The following is an 18,583-nucleotide window of genomic DNA, read 5'->3' on the forward strand; positions in this document are numbered from 1 at the left end:
TGTTGCCTGTCAGCTAGACAGCCCACTCCCTGTAGAGTATTGAAACTTTATTATAGGAAGATAGGAACAGGAGTAGGCCATTTAGCCCCTCGAGCCTGTTCCGCCATTCACTGAGATCATGGTTGATCTGTAACCTAATTCCATGTTACCTGCCTTAGTCCCATATCCCTTAATACCTTTGGTTAACAAAAATCTATCACTCTCACATTTAAAATTAACAATTGAGCTAGTATCAACTGCTGTTTGCAGAAGAGCGTCCCAAACTTCTACCACCCTTTGCGTATAGAAGTGTTTCCTGAATTCCCTGCTGCAACTCCTGGCTCTAATTTTTAGGCTATGTCCCTTAGGTCTAGTGTTCAAGAATAGGAGACCTCCAAAAACAGGTACAAATGCATCAGCAGCCAGAACAATAATCCAGCAACTAACCTGTAACTCCTGCATGATCCCTTTAAATAGCGCTACTGGGGGGGTCCTCCATACTGTTTAAGACCTGTTCATCTGCGCGAGATTAAGACAGTGCGTTGTTTGGAGCATTGAGTTCCAAAATCGCATCTGTCCCTTTAAATCAGCATTGCATACTGATCTACCGCATGTTCTCCCCATGTTACATCCTGCCAGCATTTGTTATCTGTGCGTGCACATATGCCTTTACTAAGATGGCGTCCAGCACACATCACGCTAGAAGTGTGCATGCGCATTCTGGACGCCATTTTGGGTCCTTAGGAGGCCGTGTAGCGCCTACAGAATGGGGCGCTATGCGGCCCAATTTATAGCCCATATCTTTTTTTGAGTTTCTTTTATTTATTTTTTTTATATATATATACACACACACTTTGGTGCTTTCCCCAAGCCATGCATAGTCCTCCAGCCTAGAAGGCACACATAACCTACTCTCAGGCTTTTACCACACGTGGCACGGTCATAGTCAGGAACAGTAAGTGTAGCCGGTGTCCTATCATGGCACTAGCATATCGTGTTTTCCCCAAGAAATATTCAGAATTAACGGGTTTAGAATTACTGTCTAAAAGTTTGATGAGGCAGGGGATGTATCAAGCTCCAAGTTCAGTTACAGTACAAATGACAGGTGGTGTTGATTTCCATTGCTCAGTCAGATGCTTTCTGCTGCTTCCTATGAGCTAAATGATGTGTAGACAGTTAGTAAATCCCTTACAATGGGAGTATTATTCTGTTGATTTACAAAGTAAAATTGAGACTCTGGAACTTTCACTATAAGTGGAGTTTCACTATATTTGAATTCATATGTCAATTCTGCAATTTTGTGCAAATGCTGCCCCTCAGTGCTCTGAATCTCCTGAGGTGCACTGGGGAATAGAGTCATAATTCTGCAACTTTATTAAGGCTTTTCTGAGAATTTTAGGAAGATCTGACGTCAAAAAAATTGGATATGCAATACTATTAGAAGCTTCATTCCTTACATGATAATAGTTCTCAAACATTAGCATGTTTCTTTGTGTAATGATGCATTATAGGATTAAACCCCTCTGCCCTATATCTTTATATTGCTGCCAATACTACTTTGTAACTGGCATTAGCAGAGGTGAAAGAAGAGAAGCCTTGGATTCCTTGGAACTTGGATTTTTCCCTCAGTTCGTTGCACCTCCTCTGTGCCTTGCCTTGTGGAGTGCGTTAGTGTTTGGTGGGGTTATGAATCCAGTGAAGTTCTGCACCTATGGGCTGACAGTTGGTTAATTAGATATTGTAACTTTTAATTGTAACATTAAAATTGTACTGAGTGCAACGATTTTTTTGATCCATATGATACAAGGCACCTGGAGTATGGGGGAAGGTCCTCTGTCTCTTCAAATCTCTGCAATGCCTAACTAACCAGAATTCCCTATATGTCCATTCGAGTGTGCCTTTTGGCTGCCGCCCTGGACCTGAGTCCGTTATTTCCATCTCTTTTTTTCTCTTTGGGCCCTTCTCTCCTGTCTCTTCCTCTTCCTTTTGCCGCATTTCATTCCTGCCCTCTTGGACACCACCACTACTCCTCTGCTTACCAACTCTCCTGCTGAATCGCCCTTCAATAAGCCCATAACTACCCTCTGTGACACTCTCAGCATTCTCTGAAGGGGCCATCGAGGCGCCCGTCGCTGCCTCCTTACAAGCAGCAACCCCAACTACTCCATCCTCCTTTCTTGCTAACCTTCTCGCTCAGCACGTATGCTGGGGGTTAACCTTGCTGATCTCCTTCCTGTCCCGCTCACTGCACCCATCACTGCTCCCTCGGACTCTGCCAGTGGGCCAACAATCACCGTCCCTTTCCGCATTTCCTTCCAGAATGTCTTGCGACCAAGACCCTTGCTATCCACGACCTTATTGTGGACGATTCCATTAACATCCTGGCTTTGACTGAAATTTGGCTCACAGGTGGCGGCACCTTGCCCCTTACTGGTCTCCCCAACTAGCTATACATTCCATCACCTGCCTCACCCAGACTGCTGCATATCTTAATCTCTCCCCCTATTCTTCTGGCATCTTCTCCCCCTTTGAGCACCTCACCTTGTTTCACCCTTCTCATCACTCCTTTGAAATCCTCATTCTCTACCACACCCCCCAAAACCCATCCCGAGTTTCTCATCAAGATACCTTCCCTCCCTTTCTCCCCCAGCCTCTGCACTGGACAACTCCTCATCCTCGATGATTTTAGTGTTCATCTCAGGTCCCTTTGCTCTATTTCCTCTGAATTCTCTGACCTTCTGCTCTCCCTAAACCTCTCCCACTATATAAACTTCCCTACGGCCACCTTGTGAACTACCGCCCATCTTCAACTTCCCTATTAGGCCAGTTAGCCTGACATCAGTCGTCAGGAAAATGCTGGAATCCATTATTAAGGAAGTGGTAACAGGGCACTTAGAAAATCATAATATGATTAGGCAGAGTCAACATGGTTTTATGAAAGGGAAATCGTGTTTGACAAATTTATTAGTTATTTGAGGATGTAACTAGCAGGGTAGATAAAGGGGAACCAGTGGATGTAGTATATTTGGATTTTCAAAAGGCATTTGATAAGGTGCCACATAAAAAGTTGTTACACAAGATAAGGGCTCATGGGATTGGGGGTAATATATTAGCATGGATAGAGGATTGGTTAATGGACAGGAAACAGAGAGTAGGAATAAACAGGTCATTTTCAGGTTGGCAGGCTATAACTAGTGGGGTGTTACAACAATCAGCTATTTACAATCTATATTAATGATTTAGATGAAGGGACCGAGTGTAATGTATCCGAGTTTGCTGATGATAAAAAGCTAGGTGGGAAAGTAAGCTGTGAGGAGGATACAAAGAGATATAGACAGGTTAAGTGAGTGGGCGAAAAGGCGGCAGATGGAGTATAATGTGGTGAAATGTGAGGTTATTCATCTTGGTAGGAAGAATAGAAAAACAGAATATTTTTTAAAAGGTGAGAAACTATTAAATGTTGGTGTTCAGAGATTTGGGTGTCCTTGTCCACGAAACACAGAAAGTTAACATGCAGGTACAGCAAGCAATTAGGAAGGCAAATGGTATGTTGGCCTTTATTGCAAGGGGGTTGGAGTACAAGAGTAAGGAAGACTTGCTACAATTGTACAGGGCTTTGCTGAGACCACACCTAGAGTACTGTGTGCAGCTTTGGTCTCCTTACCTAAGGAAGGATATACTTGCCTCAGAGGCAGTGCAGCGAAGGTTCACTAGATTGATTCCTGGGATGAGAGGGTTGTCCTATGAGGAGAGATTGAGAAGAATGAGCCTATATTCTCTGGAGTTTAGAAGAATGAGAGGTGATCTCATTAAAACGTATAACATTTTTAGAGGGCTTGACAGGGTAGATGCGGAGAGGCTGTTTCCCCTGGCAGGAGAGTCTAGAACTAGGGGTCATAGTCTCAGGATAAGGGGTTAGCGATTTAGGACTGAGATGAGGAGGAATTTCTTCACTCAGAAGGTTGTGAATCTTTGGAATTCTCTACCCCAGAGGGCTGTGGAAGCTTAGTCGTTGAGTATATTCAAGACTGAGATCAATAGATATTTGGACTCTCGGGGAATCAAGGGATATGGGGATCGGGCGGGAAAGTGGAGTTGAGGTCGAAGATCAGCCATGATCTTATTAACTGGCAGAGCAAGCTCGAGGGGTTTTATGGCCTACTCCTGCTCCTATTTCATATGTTCTATCCTCTCCAACATTCTTGAATGAGTTGCCGCCTCCAAAATCCGTGCTCATCTTCCCTGCAACTCCGTGTTTGAAACTCCCCAATTGGTTTCCATCCCTGCCATGGCACTGAAATGGCCCTTACCAAAGTCACGAATGACATCCTGTGTGACTATAAGCTGTGGTGCATTATCCCTCCTCGTCCTTCTTGACACGGTCAATCACACTACCCTCCTCCAATGGCTCTCCTCCGTTGTCCAGCTCACTGTGACTGCCCTCACTTGGTTCCGTTCTGACCTAATCAACCATAGCCAAAGCACCACTAGCAATGGCCCTCTTCCCACCCCAAGACTGTTATGTCCAGAGTCCCCCATGGATCTCTCCTTGGCCTCTCCTCTTCCTCATCTACATGCTGCCCCTTGGTGACATCATCCGCAGCCATGGAGTCAGCGAGTACGTGTACACTGATGACGCCCAGCTCTACTTCTCCATCACCTCTCTTGACCCCTCCACTGCCTCTATGTTGTCAGGCTGTTTGCCCAATATCCAGTCTTGGGTGAGCCACAATTTCCTGCAGTTGAACATTGGAAAGACTGAAACTATAGTCTTCAGCCCTGCCACAAACTCCACACCCTCACCATTAATTCCATCTCCCTCCCCAGTAATTGTCTCTGGCTGAACCAGACTAATTGCCGTCTTGCCGCCCTATTCGACCAGGATCTGAACTTCCAAGCCCACAATCTCTCCATCACAAAATTTCTCATCTATGCCTCTGTCACCTCCAGACTCGAGTATTCCAATGCTCTCCCAGCTGGACTCCCATCCTCCGCCAATCATAAACTTCAGCTCATCCAAAATTCTGCTACCAGTATCTTATATAGCACCAAGTCTCGCTCACCCATCACCTGTCTTTGCTGACCTACATTGGCTCCCGGTCCCCCAACACCTTAAATTTAAAATTTTTACCTTTGTTTTTAATCCCCTTATGGCCTCGTCCCTCACAATCTCTAACCTCCTCCAGCCCTACAACCCTCTCCCCGCCCCCCCCCCCCAACGCCAACAATGAACTCTCCATTCCTCTGTCTCCAGCCTCTTGTTCATTCTCTGTCCCTTCACCTCACCATTGGCGGCTATGCCTCCAGCCATCTAGGCCCTACACTCCGGAACTGATTCACTAAACCACCTGCCTCTCCATCTCACTCTTCTCCTTTAAGGCCCCCTTTAAAACCCATCTCTTTGAACAAGGTTTTGGTCACCCCTTCCATTTTCTCCTTTGTCTCGCCATCCATTTTTGTCTGATTACACCACTGTGAAACAACTTGGGATGTTCTTTAATGTTAAAGGCACTATATAAATGCAAGTTGTTGTTACCGTAAAGGACAGCGAAATTAAGTGGAAGTCAGTCCTGTCTGATTACCGCATTTTCGGCACTGCTTCAGTTTCCAGTCTGGTCTGGAATGGGCAATGAAAGTTTCCAGTCAAAGCAGGAATTTCATTCCCATATGGAAAAGAGGGAATGGAAATTCTCTGCCTGAGCTCCTAGCTGGCAGGCATGCAATGCACATCAATGAAACTTCGCATACAGGGTTGCTACGGGCAGATCTTTCAGGTGGTATTTAAAGAGCAGTAATTTTAAGCCATTTGTGGGCACTTAGCTTTTCATGACTCATGCCTGCATCTAGCATTCCCTTTCCTTTCATTTTTGCCTGTCACTTCTTACTGCCCTGTCTTTTCAGCCTTGGCAAAGGCTGCTGATGGGTTGAGATGTCTTTTAATGCTCTTGAAAGGTTTTCTGACTTTTTATTCCCCTATTGTGACACACTGTTTTAATTGTCCCCATCCTTTTAAATGTGACTTGCATCCAGCTTTCTTTTTCCACCAGTAGTGTCCTCCATAAGGCCACCTGAACCTATAACTGGAGCTGTGAATAATTATGCAAATAAGTTTGAACCAGAGGATTAAATCCTATTTGCACATGACCTTTCAGGCTGGATTTGCACCAGTTCTTAGCCATTTAGAACTAACTTAGAATTGTGGACAAAAATTTGGCTTCTGCTCAATGCTTTCCCTTTTCCTGATGGGACAGCTAAGATAAAGAACCTCTGTGCTTTTAGACATAAATAATAGGCCTAAGTTAACTTATGCTGTACTTTGCTCAGTGCGAATGGCAAAAATAAATCAACCTTTTTGTATGGAGAATGCAAGGAATTTGGACTATTTTAATAAAATGTTGGACGTGTGTAAACAGGAGTTATAAGTTGATTATTATAAAATATTGAATGATTAGGCCCTGCACTGTTGTCTAACAATGTCTTGTAAATGGCTAGATTGCGATTATGCTTCTGCAGGTGGTACCTCCGTACTATGCTCTGTGTGAGATATTGTCTAATCTCTCTAAAGTCTGCAATTGGAAGGATTGAAAATCCAGCCAACAGTTGGTAAGAATAGGTTCCCCCATCAACAGATCGCTTGGAAGAAAGAAGGCAACATTGACATAACGTTGATTCTAATTTGAATTTTAAGTATTTATGAAATAATAAGGCTGAGTGAAGAAGCAGTCAGCCACCTGTCTGCCATGTTGTGACACAGTCACTGGATCATTGCTTTACAATATATTTATCTTAATAATGGTTCACACAAGTTAAAGAGGATTCTTCCATTTTGGACCTAAATAGAGTGTAGATTTATGTACCACTACAATGTACAGGATTTCTTTTGAACTGAAATGGTAACTATGACATTGATGTGTGACCTATTCATCAGATTTTACTGTACGATGTTCGAGCCTTTCTGTGGAAGTATAGCAGCACTCATGTAGTTGTTAAATATTTGCTTTGTGTTTCTTTCTTACTTGAAGGGATATTCCCCGGATACCAGACAGCACACATGGACAGCTGGAGTCAAGTAAGTGTGATTCTCTCTCTTATCTTCAGTTAAATTGACTTATTTTAATAAACTCATCACTAATGGCCAAACTCCTAGGTTACAATTATTCATGAGTATACATGTCTGTAAAATTCTATCCTTTCTTCAGTGCTAAAGGAAAGTAGATTAATATTCATTAGTGTCACGGAGGAGAAGGCATTTCTACTTTCTAAGATAAAACTGCCAGTTTCATAGGATAATCCACACAGTGCTGCTGCAGTTATTTTATTAACTTTATTTTTAGTACATGGCGCACCACTCTCTCGCTCGCTCTTGCTCTGTTAGATACAAGTGTGGCTAAAATTTTATTCACCAGTGACGTGGTTTCATCAAGGCCAGGTCAGCACTGCAGATACTGAAGAAAGAGACTATTAGAAAATGGACATTTTCTCAGCAAACTACTGGGGTTAAATTGGGCCAAGTAGCGCCCATTTTTTAGGTGATACACGGCCAACTAAGACACCAAAATGGCAGGCAGGAAGCGTGCACACACTTCCGACTGGAAATGCGCCACCCGCCATATTGGGAAACAAGAGGCGTCCTTTACCCATGCCTGAAGCAGGCGTTTGGCAATTTACATATGCAAATCTAGGGCCTAATGTCTGCCTCAGGTCCCTGCTGCAACCTGCAACTTTGTTTGCCCTGAGGCAGCCTGCACCAGTGCTGGCTGCCTCCAGGAAAAACAACTGTAAACACCACGTAAGTAAACAAAGGTAAGTACTTATCATAATCACCGCCGCTCCCCGTCCCGAGACCCCCGACCTCTGACATCCAGGCCCCGGCCCCAACCTCCAATCTTTCTCCCACAACCTGAACCCTCCAACTGTACTCCCCAGGCCCGCAATCACCCTCCACGACCCTGACAGCACTCACAACCCATCAACAGTACACCCGAACCCCAACTACACTCTTGAGGCCCCCGATTTCTCTCCCCGACCCCCCAACGGCATTCCCGAGGCCCCCAATTTCACTCCCCATACCCCAACAACACTCCCGAGGCTCGCGATCTCCCTCACGGACCCTCAATCATGGTCTCCAAGGCCCAGCCAACCCCTGCCCCCTTTCAAAGTTAACAGGGAGTGGGATTGAATACAGAAGATTTACCTCCAGATATTGAAGAAACAAACTAGTACATCAGTCCAGAGACTCTTTTTTACAGTGAGGATCAAAAGCTCAAACTTTTAGAAAATGTTACATCAACTAACATCACTCCTTCTTAACTAAACATATCTGCATCATTATTCACTGTTACCTAAAAGGCCCTGGCTAATAAAATGTCTGAATTCAGGAATTTTATTTCAAAACACTCCTCCTTATTTGAATTGTACAATCCCTCCTTTAAGTTAACTCTTTTCTGCTGTTCTTGTTTCTGTGTCCTTTCTCAGATACTCATGACTACCCATAAATGAAAGAGATCGAACATGGAGCATATGTCAAAACAAAATAAGCAATGCAGAATTCCAGTGCAATGTTTCGATTGCCACGCTAGCAATAATTTATATGACCCTTAGAGCGCACTTACGGAAGAATTCTAACGTTGTGAATACAGGAGTTGCAGCCTTTCCTCCATTATATAGACTATCTTTTCTTTTAAAAAATAAAGTTTGTCAGGCCTTTTATTGCTTGTTTACAAAGATAGGATGCAGTGAAGTAAATCACATCGAAACGCATCAGCGTAATCTCCTCTCTGTCAGTAAATTCTCTCCTTGGTTTTGTCCAGGTGGAAGATTAAGTTTTCAGTGTCATTTTAGTATTATTCATTTCTTTAATTTCTATGCTTTTGTTTAAGATTTTAAATTTACCTTTAGTACAACTATTAAAAGTGTTTATTAATTCATTAAAATTAAACATGCAGAGAAATAAACTTGTGTAGTTAACAAAAACAACTTATATCCACAGGTTCGAGCTCCTTTGAGTCCCAGAAGATGGAACGCCCCTCTATTTCTGTCACTTCTCCCATGAGCCCTGGCATGTTGCGAGATGCTCCACAATTCCTGCCTGGACAGCTTTCAGTATGTAATCACCAATTATATATCATATGCTTGTGTTTTCTTATATGTTTCTTATCTCAGATTAGTGACAGAAATATGGTGGTCATGGATAGTAAGCACTGCACCCAGAATATCATACACTTGTACATTGGGAAATCCTACCTTCATGTTAAGTAGTATTGGTGAAATTTCAAAGCAATGTGAAATTTCAGGGTCAGAAACTGAGTGTACTTCAGGTAACTGTGGATGATTTCTTTTTACAAAAACGTTTTTGATTTGTGTTTAAAAGTATATCCATGAAACCATTTGAGTTCTTTTGGTGCCATCAGTGACCATCAGCATCCTGGTGCATCATGGCAACAAAGAACCAAGCTTCACATGCAGTGAGGGCTTCCTCCTGAAAATTTTTACTTATCAAAATGCTATAGCCTCAAAATCCATGGTGAGTGCTCCCATCAATTACGCTGGGATCATGCGCACCAGGGTCTTCCACGCTGACCCTACTGGGATCACTAAGGGGGGCACCTAACTTGCATGGGACAGTAGGGTGCAAGCACCACTGTTGGGGCATCCCTGACCCATACAGCTGAAAAATCTGTTGGTTACCTGTGTTTGTGGGGGGTGCCCGGGCTCTCCTCAGATCCCAGCCATGACCCCTTTTGCTCCCTGCACAAGGGAGCAGATCAAGGTATGTTGAAAAAGAACATTTACCAGTCTTCGAGGGTCCAAGTTGCTTGTCTGGCTTGGATCTCACCCCCCACCCCCCCAAACCAGTTGGGCCCAACTGATGGCTGGTACGCCTTAACACACAGGGTGTATCGGAACCATCTTTCTTCCTCTGAGGTAACGCTCACATCTGATTAGTTAGTGGGATCGCACACAAATGTGCCAGCACACTACACCCCGAGCCACATTGCTAAAACTGGCTTTTTAATTGAGTGGACAGATTCTGCGAATCTTGAAGTGTGTGCGCATGAGTTCGTGAAGATCAGAGATGGAGAGAGGAAAATTCTCCATGAGTTGCAAGCAATGACCCACTTTCATGTAAAAATTTCAAATAGGACTTTTTAGTTTACTCGTACATGCAGCTGAGTCAGATATTTTTTGCTTAACAGCAGTGCAGTCATTTATGAAAAAAAAGTGCTGAATATGTAACAACTGATTAAACTGGCACAGTGTTCCTAAATGGCTCAATGTGCATTTAGGGATTTCTGAATTCCCAGTTATTTGTTTCATTCCTAGCCTGGTTTATTTGTTAATACCCTTCATCACAAATTCCAGGGTGCTGTTCCTGCTCCTGCCTCTTTGAATGTGCCTTCTTTCACACCAATGGTTATGAATTGTCATTGCTTCTGTTTCCTCTTTGTATGTTTAATGTTACAACTTCTGAGCATCCTCTGAATTGTTACTGTAACTTCTTTCATATCTAATTTACAGGATTTTTGCTGCTGATTTATTGCGTGCATTTGGCTTTGTCAGAGGAAAAAAAAATCAATAGAAAGAGATTAAAAATAGAAGTGTGCCCAAGGCTGAAATTCAGTCTGAAAATGTTAAACTATACCCTGAAAAGTACCAGAGGGAAAAAAAAATACAATGCTCACACTGTTGAAACGGTGTGTTATACAATATAACATCAGACAATTTGTGATCTCTTTTAGGACTTTAACAATGCAATTTCAAAAACTTAGGAATGGCACTGAAATCGAGACCTCAAGTATTCAATAGGCACTATAAAAATCAAGATGGATTCCTTAAGGGAGTTTGTTTATTGACTTCCTCAATGGAACTTGTAAATAAATATAAGAGTTCAACATGGTTTATATTTGTATAACTACAATGTCACCTTTATGTACTGTTTAATTAAAGAAGTGCATCGTGGGAGATACGGTAAACGTTTGCTGCTGTAATTGTGTCCTCTTTTCATTTTAGAGCGTTCTTTAAGTTTCTGAGTGTGGATGTACCTTTTTAGTTTGGTTTTATTTATTTTCTTTGTTGTTTAATTTTGATTACCAGAGCCAAAGCCTTAGTAGAAGAACAGCGCCTTTTGTTCCTAGGGTTCAGGTAAAGGCACTGTATATCTGAAAATATTATCATTTGGAAAATGCAGAGAAGTAAATCAATGGCAGCAATTTTCATTTTCTGTCTGCTCCCCCTTTCCCTTTATTGTATTTTTATCTAGCATATCTGCATACTTTATACTCCAGAACATCCCACCAATACTAAGTAAAGCTGTGCATGTTTTCAGGAACAAGACTCATTCATATTGCCATTACACTGTTTAAGAACAGTGAGCTGCATTTTCCAATTTGCATTAGATCCTTCAATTGACCATTGGCAAACAAATGATACCTATACAAACAGATCGTATACATAGTTGTGCTTGTCAATAAGAAAGACCTCAAGAGATATTGTGGCAAAGTTTGTGGTGGTCTCCCTTCTTCTTTAGGATCTTGTAATTAACCATGACACTGAAAAGGAAGAGCAGTGCTTATTTTTCTATTTCTGTTTATAGACTAATTGTAACCGCACAGTTGGGAGGGTTGGAACAATCTGAGCCACAGAACCCTTCATAGCTATGATCATTTCTGCACCCCAATCGGTCAGTAGGATGTGTGCTTTGAGATGGATATTGGTGGGCTTTTCTTCTTCTTCCATCTCCTCAGATGGAATGCTTTCTTTTCATGTGGTGCTCTATCCAATGCACTGACTGAGAACTGATGAATCTCTCCCCAACTGAGGCCTACAAGTCCAAGAGATGGACAGCCCTGGGATTCAAACTAGTTGTCTGCTGGTTGGCAACCAGACTCCTTTCTATCTTTTTGAATACACAGTTACAATTCTGCTTTCCCATTTTGAGGTACTTATTTTTTTATTGCTCTTTAGACCTTCTCTTCTAAGAGAGCAATGGGGTGGGTTACATGTTTATTTTCACACTCTTTTTCCAAGGAGCAATGTGCTTTGCAGTACACCATCTTAAATGTGTTGAAGTTTGAATGATGTACATTATTGATAGAATTGAACTATAAATATATAGTTCTGTAGGGGCAATTTTATCCCTGGCGTAAACCGGGCGGGCAAGCAGTTAAAACCACCTGTGGGACTCACCTGCTGACGTCCTTCACCAAGCCCACTGGCTATGATTTTAACCTGCTCTTTTTGAGCAGATGAGAAGGACACCTGCCTGAAAAGCCACTGTGGCTTTCCCACCAGGCCAACTTAGTGGGAAAGAAAAGTCAGGGCCAGAAGAGGCCCAAAAAGGTAAGTTTTTTTTGGAGTTTAGGCTTCTCCTGCCCTGTGCTTCCCCCTCCTCCGAATGCAAGGCCCTCCAAAAGCCATCTCCCCACGACTTCCCTGTGTGCTAGACAGTGTTCTGTCAGTCCCCGGCAGTGGCCTCCTGCCGCCCAACATTGCACTCCCACCCCCTGGCTTGTTGTTGCTTCCTGCCGATATCGGATGGGAGACTGACTGACTATGCTGCCAAGATCGGGACAGTTAGCCGCTTGCAACGGCCCCGCCCACCCAACTCCTGCCCTGAGTTAAAAGCAGGGCTTGTGTGACTGCTTTAAAAGGACACATTATTTAGAAAAACATAATTGACAAATTTTGTTCATACTCAATGTGATAGAACAGTTCACCTGAAAATTGCATTGTGTTGTAAAATAAGTCATTACAGCAAAATGATGCTTGCTGTTCTGGTTGTTCTCTCCTGAGGTGAAGAAGACACTGCTCCTTTACGGCTACTCTGTTGTAATGTTGGCACTTAAACATTTATACAGATAGAGGAGCATGCTAAGCAAAGAAATAACACCAATTACATACATATTTTGACAAATCAGACTAGATATTACTTTCCTATCTGAGGTATTGGAGAACTGGCCTGATCTCCAGCTGCTCTGTGACTTGTTACAAATACAACCATTCTTTTGTGTCTTGTTCTCAGTAGGGCAGAGCACTAGCCATCCACGATGGAAACATTTTTGCTGCAATTATTTTTCTGACTTGAAATGTGTAATCTGCCTACTCATGGCAACGAATCTGCCCATTGAAAAGTGGAAAACACTTGTCAAATGTTAACAAATCCCCAAATTACTTTCAGTAAATATATTTTAACCAGCAATGGGAAAATTAGCATTTTGGGAAGAAGTGGGGTTGATCACTGCAAAACCAGAGTAAATCTGCTTCCACCTGCACAGGAGCAAAATCTCACCTATAGATCTTAAACTTATAAAGGAATAAATACCAAGATCATTCTTTACTGTTGATTGTGAAATAGTTTCTGGATGAGGAATAGCTGGGGTAGGGTTTGTACTTAGGTACAATTTGTTTGCTAGCATATTAGAGCTTAAGTTTAGATACCATTTCTACCTCCCCTTAGAACATTAGACTATCAATATATTTTATTAAAACTTCATTTGCAATTTGACAGAATACCTCTTTGCTTTGCTGCATGTTTGAGGAATTGTGTGTTCATTCTATTCCAAGCTATATCTGTAGTTTGCATCATTATTCAAACTTTAAGTTTCCTTCAATGGTAAAACTAAAAATTATCAAGAGGGAATATATAGAACTGAATGATTGAAGGAGAGAGACTTTCTGAAATAGAAGGAGTGAATGAGAGAGACATCCTGGAATGAAAGGAATGAATGGGTGAAACAATCTCGAATGGAAGGAGTGAATGAGTGAAACAGTCTGGAGTAGGAGTGAGAGAGACAATTTGGAATGGAAGGAGTGAGTGAGTGAGGCAGTCGAGAATGGAAGGAGTGAGTGAGTGAGACAATTTGGAATGGAAGGAGTGAGTGAAACAATCTGGAATGTAAGTGTGAGACAGTCTGGAACGGAAGGAGTGAGTTGGGTTGATTTTGAATTTTGGGCGACCAATGGGTGGAGCTCATGCAGCAGTAATTTTGCTGCCTCGTTAACATTGGGTCTGCAAACTGTGGGGCGCCAAACAGGTGTCCCGAAGCAGCTCACCGGATTGAAGCCTACCAATATCGGGCCACCCCAGCCGGCAGCGGGGATAGGGTCGTGATCGTGAAGGGAGGGGAGATGTTCCGAGGTTGCAGCGGCCCAGATTATTTCTGTAGGGCCAGAGGAGCACCTCCTTGCACTACAAAAATATCAAACTTGCTTGGGATTGGCCTCTTTTCTTCTCCTCTATCACCCATGGAACTGATCGAGTGTGCATGACGCATGCTCTGACCATTCCCAACTTGAAATGGCCTATCACCTGAACCTGGCAGACGCTTTAGGCGCCCAGTGGTAGACCCCTTTGAAAATGGTGTCAGCTGTATTGTTGGGAGTTAATGGTGTCGGTAAGGCTATCAATCCTATTTTGAGGCTGTTGCTGCCCGTTAATGCCAGGAGATACAAGTTAAAATCAACCCCAGTGAGTGAGACAGTCTGGGATGGAAAGAATGAGTGAGACAACTGGAATGGAATGAGTGAGTGAGTGAAAAAAGCTGGCAAAGTGTAAGAAAGTGAAGGAGTGAAAAAGAGAGTATGCTTAGAATAGAGAGGGTGAGTGAGAGAGCCATCTGGATAGAGAAAATAAATAAGACAACAAGAGTGAGAAAAAGCTAAAGAAATGCAGCTGAAATAAAGAAAATGAATAAGAACTGGAATACAGACAGTGAGAGAGAGCGCGCGCAGGAATACATACTAACTGTGTGTGAGACAAGAGAGAGAGCACTTCGAAATTAGAAAGAACAGTGGAAGAAAAAATGAGTGAATCTGTAAAAGAAAAAGACAGCACAAACAAGTGAGAGCCAGAAAGAACATAGTGGAGAGCTAGAAATGGCCTCTGTAGTTTTGAAATAGTTTTTTTGATTTTAAATTTGAATTACACAATGTATTGAGTCCACCTAAATGTATTAAAGATGTAGTAAACTACAGATTGGTCTCTAGCTTGTTTTAATTCTTGAGACAATGAAAAGGTGTAAAAATCATTGTCTAATTTATGTTCCTTTTTCATGTGTGTTATTTTTGACTTTTTAAATGTCCTTAATGATTAAAGGAGCTGTGCTATAATAAGTGTGATATACTGACTATGTTTATTGTTATCCTTTTAGACCTGGTCTCTTACCAAAATGCAGTGAGACTATGTATCCTCTACATGTTACTACTGGAAAGAGATTCATTTTGCACAATCCAAGGTTTCAGTGTAGTTTTGCCAGATACTTTATTAATAGATTTGAACTAATTTCTCCCATAGGATATTACTTGAAACATACCCTACATTCATTAAATCCTCTGCTAGGACCCTTTACATGAAAAAACCCTATAATAATGTCACCCATTTTCCAGTTTCCACATATGTCAATGTTTACACTCCCAGAGTTAACGTAACTTGTGCAGATGAACTGAAATGAAGTATAATGGTTTCAAATTGTCAAGGACTTTAGAGAGTATGGACTTTAGAGTGTATGTCCTAAAAGCAATACTCAGACAGGTATTAACAAGAGCAGTGATTATATGATGACATGATCTTCCAACAGATAAAACTCTGGTACGACAAAGTTGGCCACCAGCTTATTGTTACAATACTTGGAGCAAAAGATCTTCCTTTCAGGGAAGAGGGGAGGCCAAGGAACCCCTATGTCAAGATTTACTTTCTTCCTGACCGAAGGTAGGGTTCTTTAAATGCCTTTTCACATGCAATTGTTCATATAAAATATTTGTCTCCTGATTTTTTTTCTACTTGAGAATTTTACCATGATTTATCTGTTTAATCTCATATTTAGTTCTTGCCTATCATCATTTATGCTATTCAGAATTCCTATTCTGACCCGGTAGGCAGCTGACCTGCTTCCAGTCTTGTCCCAGTGCCACTCTCTTACTGGACCTTAGGTGGTTATGGGAATGATCTTGAATGATTTACACTCGTTTAATTATAGTTTCTGCTCTTGAATAATCCACCTGAGATCAACATGTGGTGAACTGTAGATGTAAACCTGCTACTCCAGAACATTTATATGACTACACTGCCCATTTAGGTCAATGGTTTAATTTCTCTGAATTTTACATTAATTGTTATTAAAAGGTGACAATTTATACTGCATTTGCAGTGTGACAGATTCTGAACCCGCTTCTGTTCAACTTGTAGAATATAAATGGCAGAAACTTCTCCTAGAGTTTTACATACAGATACGTTTACTCCGGATTTGAAGTGCCATCCATGAAACAAAGTGTTACTATGATTTGGACGATAAATGAACAATAATGCAAACTTTACATGATTGAAAAGTGATTAAACACTGAACAGTATTAATTGTGCAAAGCTCTTTCCAAAGGAAAAAGACAGACCCTGGGCTACTCTTGGTTACTAATTGCAAATGTCAACACCAATTGAATCTCACAGTAGATATGTGAAAAATGAATTCTTACAAATGTGCTGCAGAGTAATGCACAAAACCATGAGGGTGTGATTTTCTCTGTCTCTTAATTCAGTATTTCTTACCCCCTCTTTATTTCACTTTCTGTACCTGATCTGACATTGAATTCATTATTCTAACTTACGCTTCCTGGTTCTGACTCTTCGCTGGTCATCAGATGCTTTAATCTGATTGGTTAAGGGATAGACAGTTGCTTGCCCCGTTCACACAGGTCCCGGCTGCCCTGTAGAGGGTGCCTCGCTGGACTCAGCGCCCCGTTAGAGGAACTTGCCTTGAGAAAAAAATAAATGTTCATGGACAAGTGCAAGTCTGAAGAGTGTTCGTTCGCTCGGGAAAATCCGGGCCAACGATTACAAATGAGCTCAGGGCTCCATTGCATAATCATAATTGTATTTAAATGTCTTGGGAAGCCCCTAGTGTTCCATAGGCTCAGCTGTTTGATGGCTGTAAATCTTACTTAGTTTCAGTGGGATAGGCCAAGATGATGATGAGTAGAATCAAACCCATTTCTACAGTTTAAGAAGGAATTCCTTTTTTGTTTAAAACTTATATGGGCTGTCATCAAAAACTAGCACTTTGGTCCACCTGCGAGGGTAGATTTTCTGAATTTGCACTACCATCCCAGAGCCTGGAGTGCAGTTTTGGAATCAGGCATGCAGGTCAGTGGGCCGCACAGGACTTTCCCTCCATGACACATAATTCCTCTAGGCTGAAGATGGGCACAGGAATCTTCTCCCAGAAATAGGTACCTTCATAACAGTTTTATAGTGATGCAGAAGTGATGCCATTATGCCGGGTTGGTGCCAGCTGCAAATCCTGCACAGATATAATGGGCATCCAAGATGCTGAGCTATATAAAGCAGTAAGTTTATAGATTCTCAGAAGAACATTCATTCAACAATTTTAAGGCCATTTCTGCACCATTTTTCTTTTTTTCTTTTTCTGCTGCTTAGGTTCTCTTGTGCCAATTGATGTAATTTTTATTTGCCCAAGCAACTTTAGTGGCATCAATTGGTTTCCCAATCAGAATCCAGCTTTTTGATGTGCCAGTAAGGTGAGACGCGACGCAGGTCAGACTGCACATCAGGTGCTCAAAGCCAGCCCCCAGTACCTACACACCCAGGTCCTCAGACAGAGGTGACTAGACCTCACTTTTGTAAACAATTTTACAACACCAAGTTATAGTCCAACGATTTTATTTGAAATCTACAAGCTTTCGGAGGCTTCCTCCGAAAGCTTGTAGATTTCAAATAAAATCGTTGGACTATAACTTGGTGTTGTAAAATTGTTTACAATTGTCAACCCCAGTCCATCACCGGCATCTCCACATCATAGACCTCACTTTGGCAGACGCTAGTGCAGATGAGGCTTCTATTCTCAAAGGAAGCTGGGATAGTAGACCCAATGTCACCATTAAGATGTGTGAAAGCTTGATGAAACATAGTGTTGGATATTTCTTCAGAAGCATCCAATATCAGTGATATGACGTGCTTCAAATGGTACTGTGTGAAAGAAGACATGTCAGGATGATCAGCAGACAGCAAAGTCTAATTGGCCATACTGATCAAGATGCCACCAACCATACCTACATGCAGTGTTGCATCTAATTGGCAGTGACAATGGAAAACAGTCTCCTGATGGTCTCGGTCAGCAGAGAGCCAGATGCAGAACTGTACTATCTGTTGCCAGGATATCTGCAGCTATCATGCAGCATAGGACTGAAACACCCAGCGACATTATTGGTTGGCTGTGCATTCAGGCCTACCTCCATCCCTTTCCAAGCAGTGTGAATGTATGGGGATGAGTAATACAGAGGGCAACCTTTTCAACCACATCATGCAGCACTATCTGAACTTCAGAAGCTACCAAAAGGAGGTCGGGTGCTAGGCTCCATTGTCACTTGTGTGCAGAATCCTTCCTGCACATTGAGCTTCCTTTCCCGTCATTTTTAGCCCTCTTCCCCTTCAGCCTGGACAAAGGCTGCTAATGGATTCAGATGCCATTTGAATCTTAATTGACTGCATCCCTTTAATTTCACCTACTTGTAATTTGCTAGTCCCACCACGAGTGTTTTTTTTTATTCGTTCACGGGATGTGGGCGTCGCTGGCGAGGCCAGCATTTATTGCCCATC

At 42.2% G+C, this 18,583-nt stretch overlaps 1 protein-coding gene across 1 annotated transcript in view; it reads left to right on the forward strand.

Annotated features, from left to right (window-relative positions):
• Window positions 1-18,583, forward strand: part of rims2a (regulating synaptic membrane exocytosis 2a) — a 993,532-nt gene that overhangs the window by 623,259 nt on the left and 351,690 nt on the right. The window contains exons 10-13 of the mRNA XM_067981485.1: window positions 7,002-7,048; window positions 8,969-9,081; window positions 11,074-11,121; window positions 15,555-15,685. Coding sequence (XP_067837586.1) covers window positions 7,002-7,048; window positions 8,969-9,081; window positions 11,074-11,121; window positions 15,555-15,685 — 339 coding nt within the window. The remainder of the gene's footprint in view (window positions 1-7,001; window positions 7,049-8,968; window positions 9,082-11,073; window positions 11,122-15,554; window positions 15,686-18,583) is intronic.

Source organism: Heptranchias perlo, chromosome 3 (assembly GCF_035084215.1).
Source record: "Heptranchias perlo isolate sHepPer1 chromosome 3, sHepPer1.hap1, whole genome shotgun sequence".
NCBI classification, from domain to species: domain Eukaryota; kingdom Metazoa; phylum Chordata; class Chondrichthyes; order Hexanchiformes; family Hexanchidae; genus Heptranchias; species Heptranchias perlo.